The 12782-nt window shown below is 44.7% G+C and overlaps 1 protein-coding gene across 1 annotated transcript in view; it reads left to right on the forward strand.

Moving 5' to 3' along the window:
* Positions 1–11869, forward strand: part of crata (carnitine O-acetyltransferase a) — a 34711-nt gene extending 22842 nt beyond the window's left edge. The window contains exons 10-13 of the mRNA XM_024381595.2: positions 99–221; positions 5607–5805; positions 9874–10011; positions 10566–11869. Of these exons, the coding sequence (XP_024237363.1) occupies positions 99–221; positions 5607–5805; positions 9874–10011; positions 10566–10781 (676 nt within the window). The 3' untranslated portion in view covers positions 10782–11869. The remainder of the gene's footprint in view (positions 1–98; positions 222–5606; positions 5806–9873; positions 10012–10565) is intronic.
* The last annotated feature ends 913 nt before the right edge of the window (positions 11870–12782 follow it).

Below are 12782 nucleotides of genomic sequence, written 5' to 3' on the forward strand. Positions count from 1 at the left end.
ATATTTTAGAAACATAGTTTGGATGTATTCAATTATGAATTAATATATTTGTATAGGCGTACCCTGTAATATTATGCGTTGTGACATCTACCCCCCAGAATGGTTCATGACCTGGATGTCAAAGTCATTGTTTTCTCCCACTTTGGCAAGAACGTCCCCAAGACCCACAAGATGAGCCCCGATGCCTTCATCCAGATGGGACTACAGCTGGCCTACTACAGGTGAGGATACGCACTATGCTAATTATGTTTCCGTTCTTATTTCAGTTACACTGCAAATAGTCTCGTGTAGCCACACCTCCAAAATCACATTGTTGTCACGCCTCCCTTTGACTTTTAGAGAATTGTGTCTTAGTCAAAACGGTTTGAATGGAACGCTGGCTTTCAGCGGCAAGATTTTTTATTGGATGATACATTTGAAGAACCCTCTCCCACATGCCGTTGGTGCTCACTGCTGGTGCTACGTGTTATCATCACTGTTTTTAGACTGGGTAGGACACTTTGCAGAGTTGTTCAGTATGCTAGTTTACAACAGTGCACAGATGGAAGAAACCCTGTAGGAAAAGCTGAATTGTGTTTTGCAAAAAGTGTGTTCCACACACAATCGACATTGATCAACATATTTTGTGATTTAATCAGTGATTTCCCGGCCATCCTCACACACTATTGCACATACAACACTAATCTAGTAAGCACCTTTGATTTACAGCAGGTTCCCACCCCTATTTAGCTATCTTTCTACCATGAACTTCCCCAGGCTTCACATTTAGTGAATCCTGGTTTTCAACAAGGATACACTGCAAACACCTATGTCATGCAAATCAAATCAATCAAATCAAATTTTATTTGTCACATACACATGGTTAGCAGATGTTAATGCGAGTGTAGCGAAATGCTTGTGCTTCTAGTTCCGACAATGCAGTAATAACCAACAAGTAATCTAACTAACAATTCCAAAACTACTGTCTTATACACAGTGTAAGGGGATAAAGAATATGTACATAAGGATATATGAATAAGTGATGGTACAGAGGAGCATAGGCAAGATACAGTAGATGGTATCGGGTACAATATATACATATGAGATGAGTATGTAAACAAAGTGGCATAGTTAAAGTGGCTAGTGATACATGTATTACATAAGGATGCAGTCGATGATATAGAGTACAGTATATACGTATGCATATGAGATGAATAATGTAGGGTAAGTAACATTATATAAGGTAGCATTGTTTAAAGTGGCTAGTGATATATTTACATTTCCCATCAATTCCCATTATTAAAGTGGCTGGAGTTGTGTCAGTGTGTTGGCAGCAGCCACTCAATGTTAGTGGTGGCTGTTTAACAGTCTGATGGCCTTGAGATAGAAGCTGTTTTTCAGTCTCTCGGTCCCAGCTTTGATGCACCTGTACTGACCTCGCCTTCTGGATGATAGCGGGGTGAACAGGCAGTGGCTCGGGTGGTTGATGTCCTTGATGATCTTTATGGCCTTCCTGTAACATCGGGTGGTGTAGGTGTCCTGGAGGGCAGGTAGTTTGCCCCCGGTGATGCGTTGTGCAGACCTCACTACCCTCTGGAGAGCCTTACGGTTGTGGGCGGAGCAGTTGCCGTACCAGGCGGGGATACAGCCCGCCAGGATGCTCTCGATTGTGCATCTGTAGAAGTTTGTGAGTGCTTTTGGTGACAAGCCGAATTTCTTCAGCCTCCTGAGGTTGAAGAGGCGCTGCTGCGCCTTCTTCACGATGCTGTCTGTGTGAGTGGACCAATTCAGTTTGTCTGTGATGTGTATGGCGAGGAACTTAAAACTTGCTACCCTCTCCACTACTGTTCCATCGATGTGGATAGGGGGGTGTTCCCTCTGCTGTTTCCTGAAGTCCACAATCATCTCCTTAGTTTTGTTGACGTTGAGTGTGAGGTTATTTTCCTGACACCACACTCCGAGGGCCCTCACCTCCTCCCTGTAGGCCGTCTCGTCGTTGTTGGTAATCAAGCCTACCACTGTTGTGTCGTCCGCAAACTTGATGATTGAGTTGGAGGTGTGCGTGGCCACGCAGTTGTGGGTGAACAGGGAGTACAGGAGAGGGCTCAGAACGCACCCTTGTGGGGCCCCAGTGTTGAGGATTAGCGGGGTGGAGATGTTGTTGCCTACCCTCACCACCTGGGGGCGGCCCGTCAGGAAGTCCAGTACCCAGTTGCACAGTGCGGGGTCGAGACCCAGGGTCTCGAGCTTGATGACGAGCTTGGAGGGTACTATGGTGTTGAATGCCGAGCTGTAGTCGATGAACAGCATTCTCACATAGGTATTCCTCTTGTCCAGATGGGTTAGGGCAGTGTGCAGTGTGGTTGAGATTGCATCGTCTGTGGACCTATTTGGGCGGTAAGCAAATTGGAGTGGGTCTAGGGTGTAGGTAGGTAGGGTAGGGTGGAGGTGATATGGTCCTTGACTAGTCTCTCAAAGCACTTCATGATGACGGAAGTGAGTGCTACGGGGCGGTAGTCGTTTAGCTCAGTTACCTTAGCTTTCTTGGGAACAGGAACAATGGTGGCCCTCTTGAAGCATGTGGGAACAGCAGACTGGTATAGGGATTGATTGAATATGTCCGTAAACACACCGGCCAGCTGGTCTGCGCATGCTCTGAGGGCGCGGCTGGGAATGCCGTCTGGGCCTGCAGCCTTGCGAGGGTTAACACGTTTAAATGTCTTACTCACCTCGGCTGCAGTGAAGGAGAGTCTGCATGTTTTAGTTGCAGGCCGTGTCAGTGGCACTGTATTGTCCTCAAAGCGGGCAAAAAAGTTATTTAGTCTGCCTGGGAGCAAGACATCCTGGTCCGTGACTGGGCTGGATTTCTTCTTGTAGTCCGTGATTGACTGTAGACCCTGCCACATGCCTCTTGTGTCTGAGCCGTTGAATTGAGATTCTACTTTGTCTCTGTACTGACGCTTAGCTTGTTTGATAGCCTTGCGGAGGGAATAGCTGCACTGTTTGTATTCGGTCATGTTACCAGTCACCTTGCCCTGATTAAAAGCAGTGGTTTGCGCTTTCAGTTTCACGCGAATGCTGCCATCAATCCAGGGTTTCTGGTTAGGGAATGTTTTAATCGTTGCTATGGGAACGACATCTTCAACGCACGTTCTAATGAACTCGCACACCGAATCAGCGTATTCGTCAATATTGTTATCTGACACAATACGAAACATATCCCAGTCCACGTGATGGAAGCAGTCTTGGAGTGTGGAGTCAGCTTGGTCGGACCAGCGTTGGACAGACCTCAGCGTGGGAGCCTCTTGTTTTAGTTTCTGTCTGTAGGCAGGGATCAACCAAATGGAGTCGTGGTCAGCTTTTCCGAAAGGAGGGCGGGGCAAGGCCTTATATGCGTCGCGGAAGTTAGAGTAACAATGATAAAAGGTTTTTCCACCCCTGGTTGCTCAATCGATATGCTGATAAAATTTAGGGAGTCTTGTTTTCAGATTAGCCTTGTTAAAATCCCCAGCTACAATGAATGCAGCCTCCGGATAAATGGATTCCAGTTTGCAAAGAGTCAAATAAAGTTCGTTCAGAGCCATCGATGTGTCTGCTTGGGGGGGGATATATACGGCTGTGATTATAATCGAAGAGAATTCTCTTGGTAGATAATGCGGTCTACATTTGATTGTGAGGAATTCTAAATCAGGTGAACAGAAGGATTTGAGTTCCTGTATGTTTCTTTCGTCACACCATGTCTCGTTAGCCATAAGGCATACACCCCCGCCCCTCTTCTTACCAGAAAGATGTTTGTTTCTGTCGGCGCAATTCGTCGAGAAACCCGCTGGCTGCACCGCCTCGGATAGCGTCTCTCCAGTGAGCCATGTTTCCGTGAAGCAAAGAACGTTACAGTCTCTGATGTCCCTCTGGAATGCTAACTTTGCTCGGATTTCATCAACCTTGTTGTCAAGAGACTGGACATTGGTGAGAAGAATGCTAGGGAGTGGTGCACGATGTGCCCGTCTCCGGAGTCTGACCAGAAGACCGCCTCGTTTCCCTCTTTTTCGGAGTCGTTTTTTTGGGTCGCCGCATAGGATCCATTCTGTTGTCCCGGTTGAAAGGCAGAACACAGGATCCGCGTCGCGAAAATCATATTCTTGGTCGTACTGATGGTGAGTTTAATAAAAAACATGAGCTGGCGCACACCCAGAAAGATGATTTTGGGTGGAGGTGCTGACTAATGGCGAATAAACTATAGAAAGAGTCGCACAGTATATAAACTCCCAATTTATTGGGTAAATCACAAACGTTTCGGCATCACTGTGCCTTCTTCAGGGTAATGTCATGAATACTTGAACCAGCTTATGATGACAAACAGTGCAACCAATGACAATAGTGAGGGGTGTGTCATAATTATTAAGTTAATTAGAATGAATTGTGTGAAACTGTTAAACAATAGTTTATGGCATATTAAATATATTAGGCTATTATTATATGCAAACATAATTATTGTTGGCCTCTTGGGTGGCGCAGTAGTCTAGAGCACTGCACTGCAGCACCAACTGTGCCACCAGAGACTCTGTGTTCGCGCCCAGGCTCTGTCGCAGCCGGCCGCGACCGGGAGGTCCGTGGGGCGACGGACAATTGGCCTAGCATTGTCCGGGTTAGGGAGGATTTGGCCGGTAGGGATATCCTTGTCTCATCGCGCACCAGCGACTCCTGTGGCGGGCCGGGCACAGTGCACGCTAACCAAGGTTGCCTGGTGCACAGTGTTTCCCCCGACACATTGGTGCGGCTGGCTTCCGGGTTGGATGCGCGCTGTGTTAAGAAGCAGTGCGGCTTGGTTGGGTTGTGTATCGGAGGACGCATGACTTTCAACCTTCGTCTCTCCCGAGCCCGTACGGGAGTTGTAGCGATGAGATAAGATGGTAGCTACTAGGACGCATGACTTTCAACCTTCGTCTCTACCGAGCCCGTACGGGAGTTGTAGCGATGAGATAAGATGGTAGCTACTAGGACGCATGACTTTCGACCTTCTTCTCTCCCGAGCCGTACGGGAGTTGTAGCGATGAGATAAGATGGTAGCTACTAGGACGCATGACTTTCGACCTTCTTCTCTCCCGAGCCGTACGGGAGTTGTAGCGATGAGATAAGATAGTAGCTACTAGGACGCATGACTTTCGACCTTCTTCTCTCCCGAGCCGTACGGGAGTTGTAGCGATGAGATAAGATAGTAGCTACTACAACAATTGGACACCATGAAATTGGGGAGAAAAAGGGGGTCAAATTCAACAACAAAAAAACATACATTATTGTTTAATTAAATTTGACATTTAATTGTTTCCTATTTCATTTATATTTGTTACGTGATATTTGTTTGGTTCAACCTTAATGCATAATAAGCATCAACAGGGGGAACATAGAAAGAATACATCAATTTATAAGACTTGTTCATAAAATAGAGAATTGTTGATAAGAATGTCAATATTCAGACCACTAGATGGCAATGTTTTAGGATAGGATATCCAGTAAGCCTCCTTTTGTAGTAGTAGGATCTCCAAAGAGAAAAATATTCCCTAACCTAACTCCTACTAGCCTTAAACTGTACCAATGCAATATAACTGGGATCGCTCTCTCTCTCTCAGGATGTATCAGCGGTGCTGTGCCACCTATGAGAGCGCGTCTCTGCGTATGTTCAAGCTGGGTCGCACCGACACCATCCGCTCCTGCTCCATCGACTCTGCTAATTTCGTCAAGGCCATGGACGACCCAGCCAAACAGAAGATAGAAAAAGTGACCCTACTGGAGAAGGCTGTGAAAGCCCACCGGGCATACACTGACATGGTGAGTGAGTGCTGTCTAATAGAAAGGATAGATACCCGCACAACAGGCTTGGGGTCAATTCCCTTTAGATTCCAGGCTGACAAACAAAGAAACTCACGGACGACTAGTAAAGCTCAAACCAAGTTTATTCACCCACTGGGTCACACAGCTGCATAAGACAATGACATGTTTACACAAGTACATATGTAGAATCTCTACTGGGTGGAGTCAACTCCTTGCATATCTATCAAATCAAAGTTTATTTGTCACGTGCGCCGAATACAACCGGTGTAGACCTTACAGTGAAATGCTTATTTACAGGCTCTAACCAACAGTGAAAAAGTAACAAGGCGATATACAGGCACCGGTTAGTCGGGCTGATTGAGGTAGTATGTACATGTAGCTATGGTTAAAGTGACTGCATATATGATGGACAGAGAGTAGCAGTAGTGTAAAAGAGGGGTTGGCGGGTGGTGGGTTGTGGGTGGCAGGACACAATGCAGATAGCCCGGTTAGCCAATGTGCGGGGGGCACTGGTTGGTCGGGCCAATTGAGGTAGTATGTACATGAATGTATAGTTAAAGTGACTATGCATATATGATAAACAGAGAGTAACGGCAGCGTAAAAGAGGTGTTGGGGGGGGGCACACAATACAAATAGTCCGGGTAACCATTTGATTACCTGTTCAGGAGTCTTATGGCTTGGGGGTAAAAACTGTTGAGATGCCTTTTTGTCCTAGACTTGGCACTCCGGTACCGCTTGCCATGCGGTAGTAGAGAGAACAGTCTGTGGCTGGGGTCTTTGACATGTTTTAGGACCTTCCTCTGACACCGCCTGGTGTAGAGGTCCTGGATGGCAGGCAGCTTAGCCCCAGTGATGTACTGGGCCGTACACACCACCATCTGTAGTACCTTGCGGTCAGAGGCCGAGCAATTGCCGTACCAGGCAGTGATGCAACCCGTCAGGATGCTCTCCATGTTGCAGCTGTAGAACCTTTTGAGGATCTAAGGACCCATGCCAAGCCTTTTTAGTTTCCTGAGGGGGAATAGGCTTTGTCGTGCCCTCTTCACGACTGTCTTGGTGTGTTTGGACCATTCTAGTTTGTTGTTGATGTGGACACCAAGGAACTTGAAGCTCTCAACCTGCTCCACTACAGCCCTGTCGTTGAGAATGGGGGCATGCTCAGTCCTCCTTCGCCTGTAGTCCACAATCATCTCCTTGGTCTTGGTTACGTTGAGGGATAGGTTGTTATTCTGGCACCACCCAGCCAGGTCTCTGACCTCTTCCCTATAGGCTGTCTCGTCATTGTCGGTGATCAGGCCTACCACTATTGTGTCGTCTGCAAACTTAATGATGGTGTTGGAGTCGTGCCTGGCCATGCAGTTGTGGGTGAATAAGGGAGTACAGGAGGGGACTGAGCACACACCCCTGTGGAGCTCCAGTGTTGAGGATCAGCGTGGCAGATGTGTTGCTACCTACCCTCACCACCTGAGGGCGGCACGTCAGGAAGTCCCAGATCCAGTTGCAGAGGGAGATGTTTAGTCCTAGGATCTTGAGCTTAGTGATGAGCATTGAGGGTACTATAGTGTTGAACGCTGAGCTTTAGTCAATGAATAGCATTCTCACGTAGGTATTCCTTTTGTCCAGGTGGGAAAGAGCAGTGTGGAGTGCAATAGAGATTGCATCATCTGTGGATCTGTTTGGGCGGTATGCAAATTGGAGTGGGTCTAGGGTTTCTGGGATAATGGTGTTGATGTGAGCCATTACCAGAATTTCAAAGCACTTCATGGCTACGGACGTGAGTACTACGGGTCGGTAGTCATTTAGGCAGGTTACCTTAGTGTTCTTGGGCATAGGGACTATGGTGGTCTGCTTGAAACTGTTGCTAGGCAGGAACTTCAGTGGTGCCTCTCCTCTGTGTAGTCATGGCCCTGCCTTGGCCCACATTCCTCACTCCTGCCTAATCCACGGCTGTCCTACCTTATCTGTTGACTGAAACCAGACCGTTGCCCTTCTCTCCATAGGATACATGAGATTTAACCATAAGATGTTCTGACAGAATGGAAACTTTCTCACTCAGTAGATTTCCATCTACTCAGTAGATATTACAAGTTAGAAGTTTGAATCCAACAAGTCAATTCAGAAATTAAACCATATTCCATATGTTCCTAATTGAAAAGCACTGAGGAGAATTGTAATGGAATTGACCCCAACCCTATGGCACCCTATTTACTTAACCTTCATCAGTGACAGAGTACTGCACTCACTAGTGCTGAGCGGTTAACCGATAGTTAGTTACTGTAGGTAGTTTTAGTTTTTTTAAACATCTAATTGACAAACGTTGGTTTAATCATTTGAATTTAGTTTGTTTCTTTTTCTGTGAGCTCAATGCGCACATTGCGCTGTAGTTTCTGTAGAGATAAATAAGATCAAGCCCGAACTAGGCAATGTAGTAGGGAGGCCAATATTCCACATAGTTTAGCACAGAAAACATGGTAATTAACTACAATGACCATAATCCATTGCGCGCCCGCCTACTCGTCCGGTCTGTGTGGAGATTACTATACCTCAGTGGTGTGGAGCAGACACAGAGAATGTGTAATGGAGAGGTATAGAAAGCAGCTACTTCAAGGTATCTCTTCCTGAAAATACGTGATCTAAGTGATTGATAGTTAGTATTCAGAAGTCATAAAAGTGTGCCTTATTTACTTTGAAGAATTACTAAAATAGTGATGTTGTCAGACAGCATAGGCAGCAACTCTGTAGAGATGAGATGATGACTGAATGAAATAATAGTCATCAAATTACACCAATGTAATATACACAACTGAAATGTAAAGTAATGTGAATAAATGATGGTTAATAAGGGATTAGCAGTAATGGACAGTCACTACCATCATTTTATTAATTGTTTTCTTCTGTGTTCCAGCATTCAATCCGCATAGTACATTCAATATATATATATATATATATATTATATATCACACACACACACACACATTGGGGCAAAAAACTATTTTGTCAGCCACCAATTGTGCAAGTTCTCCCACTTAAAAAGATGAGAGGCCTGTAATTTTCAACATAGGTACACTTCAACTATGACAGAGAAAATGAGAAAAAAAAATCCATAAAATAACATTGTAGGATTTTTAATGAATTTATTTGCAAAATATGGTGGAAAATAAGTATTTGGTCACCTACAAACAAGCAAGATTTCTGGCTCTCACAGACCTGTAAATTCTTCTTTAAGAGGCTCCTCTGTCCTCCACTCGTTACCTGTATTAATGGCACCTGTTTGAACTTGTTATCAGTATAAAAGACACCTGTCCACAACCTCAAACAGTCACACTCCAAACTCCACTATGGCCAAGACCAAAGAGCTGTCAAAGGACACCAGAAACAAAATTGTAGACCTGCACCAGGCTGGGAAGACTGAATCTGCAATAGGTAAGCAGCTTGGTTTGAAGAAATCAACTGTGGGAGCAATTATTAGGAAATAGAAGACATACAAGACCACTGATAATCTCCCCTGGGGCTCCACGCAAGATCTCACCCCGTGGGGTCAAAATGATCACAAGAACGGTGAGCAAAAATCCCAGAACCACAGGGGGGACCTAGTGAATGACCTGCAGAGAGCTGGGACCAAACTAACAAAGCCTACCATCAGTAACACACTACGCCGCCAGGGACTCAAATCCTGCAGTGCCAGACGTGTCCCCCTGCTTAAGCCAGTACATGTCCAGGCCCGTCTGAAGTTTGCTAGAGAGCATTTGGATGATCCAGAAGAAGATTGGGAGAATGTCAGATGGTCAGATGAAACCAAAATATAACTTTTTGGTAAAAACTCAACTTTTGACGAATCAAAATTTTTAAAAAGTGATTATCTTCTAAGAACCAAGCCGACCTCAAAAATCACCATTCGCTGAGCACTATCAGTCCCTTATAATAAAATACATTGAAATGTTTGAAGTGCACAAGTCAAGTGTGTTTGCCCAGTGTGTTTGGATCAATGATATAGCCTAAACACATCATCAATATGCATGAATATTAGATATAAATATGTATGTCTATGGTTTGGCTGTGTCCAGGCGATCCATGGCCAGGCCATAGACCGACACCTTCTGGGGCTGAAGCTGCAGGCCATCGAAGACCTGACCTCCATGCCTGAGATCTTCATGGACACCTCGTACGCTGTGGCCAACCACTACAATCTTTCCACTAGCCAGGTAAATAGCTATCTTATGGGACTTTTCATTGACGCTCATTGTTGTTTTCCGATCTGGCAACACAATATGGTGGCTGAACAACCATATGACAATGCAGTGACAGTGTTTTATTAAACCATTTTGGTTGAATTACTGCTAGTCTGACGTAATTGGTTGATAAAACACTGTGCCGTAGTGCTGAAGTACTCTTTCCTTGCGTGTCTGTCTGCCCTGCACGATTGGGACAGGTGTTGCCAAGCTTAACAATTAGCTATTGAGCTAATGTTGTCAGTAGCTGACACTTAGGGTCAGCCAAGTGTCATCTTGGTTAGCTCATTTTCATACCTACACTAGCAAGCTTAGTCATTAGAAGTTAGCTACATAAGCGTCTAGCTACTGAAGCTTCTTAGGGGTTCTAGCTACTGAATCTACTTAGGGTGTCTAGCTACTGAGGCTACTTATGGGGTCTAGCTACTGAGGCTACTTAGGGGGTCTAGCTACTGAGGCTACTAGCTAATGCTCATACCATAAGGAGTAAGCTTGCCCGCTCCCCCCTTCTTTCTCCTCCCCCAAAGGTGCCAGCCAAGACTGACTGTGTGATGTGCTTCGGACCCGTGGCACCCGACGGCTATGGCGTGTGCTACAACCCCATGGCAGAACACATCAACTTTGCCGTGTCGGCGTTCAACAGCTGCAATGAGACCAATGCCGCCCACATGGCCCAGAGGCTGGAGGAGGCCTTGCTGGACATGAGGATGTTGCTGGAGAGCACCCCCAAGGCCAAGCTGTGAGAGGCAAACCAAGATAGACCTAGTTCAGGGTCAGACTAGGCTTGGCAGAACCCTGTTCCAGACTTAGGCCACCACAGACTGTCTGATACAAGACCGCTTAAGACCGCTTCAGATGGTCCAAGGCCTATGCCACCATTGACTGCTCGCCTCAGAGCCCGGCCAGGCCACCACAAACTGATACAAGATCGATTAATACCGCTTCAGACCAGAGTCAGGTGTTTTAGCTAGTACATGGTTGCCATCATTACAGTTGCGGTTTGGTGTACAACATCAGTTTGATCGCGTGTTGTTTATATGACAGATTGAAAGATTTATTGACTGCAATATTAAGACTTAAATTCACATTCATTGTTCATCAAAAAAATTATGCAGGTTTACTTGTACAGATCGAATCGTATTCTTTGTATTGCAATCATCATTGTGGATGAGCCTGTGGCAAAACAATAGCCTGGTCCCAGATTTATTTCTGCACAAGACCATAGGTGTTGGCAAGACGGCACAAACGGATCTGGAAACAGGTTAGCAAAATAGTTTGAGGAGTGGAGTGGATCACTAAAAATAGATTGAATCATTATGGCTGTGTTTAAATTGTGTATAATTAAATTAAGAACAGTATGTTTGAGATTGTAGCAAATACAGTGCATGTTATTTGGAAGAGCAAGTGTTTGAGTGGGATACTGGAACTTTGTACCTGCCTTGCCTTCTGGGATTTCCTTTTAATTTTTTTACACTAATTGTGTAAATACCAGTGTTGGTGAAGCTACTCAAATATAGTTTACCAAGCTACCAGTTACTTCACACTGGAAGAAGGTAAGCTACACTGAAGTTACCCATAATAAAACTATAGTTACTTTGAAAAAGTAGTTCACTACATCCAAACTACTTTGTGAATAAGTATATGTAAATACTGTAAAATGTAGTTAAATTACTAGAACTATGTGTAGTTCACTACTCCCCAACACTGGTAAATACAGACATTTGAATTTTGAAGGTACTTGTGTGTCTGTCTGGGTTCTGAATGCTGTAAATAGCACTGGTTATGTACTTAATGCTGGTTATTAACATTAAACAATTGTTTGTAAAAATCATCCAAGTTTCAAGTCTGGTATATGTACACACATTTTCTTTAATTTTTTAATAATTATATATACATTTTTTTACATTTCAAAAACAAACGTATACATACAACTTAACAGACACAAAAACAATGACTCCGTCGTCTGTCCCCGCATGCTCCCATCCCTAGTGCATGCATTATTGTTTGCCACTTGGCCTTAAATTGTACACATTTGTTTTTCTTCACAATGGAAAATAAAATGAGTTATTTAAATATTGAAATGGCATGGGCGCCCATGCTATTTAAATAATAACTTATTTGATTTTCCATTGTGTCAATGATGGCAGATTGATTGACTTCCAAGTTTTTTGGATACATTTATATCAAAAGAATAACATTTTAAAAGTAGTATGAAAGCTGGTTTGAATAGAAAGTGAGTTCCCCCCAACCTTCTTCACTGAGCTATGCTGACCGTTTAGATTAGAACCATGGGCAGCACCACACCACTTCATAGGTGTCAAGTTCCCGTTTGTCTAGGGTTGTGTTCCCCTGCTCAGACGTTGCTGACACATGCCAAGACATGTATTTTACGTATCAGCTAACCACATCATATGTTATGCGTTGAAGACGACTAGGGGGAAAACTAAGTCAAATCATGACATTAGTGAGTTTTACATCGGAAAGCGGGAGCACGAGAAAAGATGCCTGCATTTCCGAGTTGGATGACCATTCAAAACTATTTTTCCCAGTCGGATCTTGTTTATTCCCAAGAGTTCCCAGTTGTTTTGAACGCAGCATTATAGCAATTTGGTGTCTGAGGGCACAGTCAATAACGTGGACTGCAACCATTGGTTGATACATGCAACATCTAAGTACAACCTTGATGTGCAGGCATGCATTGCATCAACCAATGGGAGAATTCCTGCTGGTTCACACTGGGTTCA

The sequence above is a fragment of the Oncorhynchus tshawytscha genome, linkage group LG20 (genome assembly GCF_018296145.1).
Source record: "Oncorhynchus tshawytscha isolate Ot180627B linkage group LG20, Otsh_v2.0, whole genome shotgun sequence".
In the NCBI taxonomy this organism is placed as follows: Eukaryota; Metazoa; Chordata; class Actinopteri; order Salmoniformes; family Salmonidae; genus Oncorhynchus; species Oncorhynchus tshawytscha.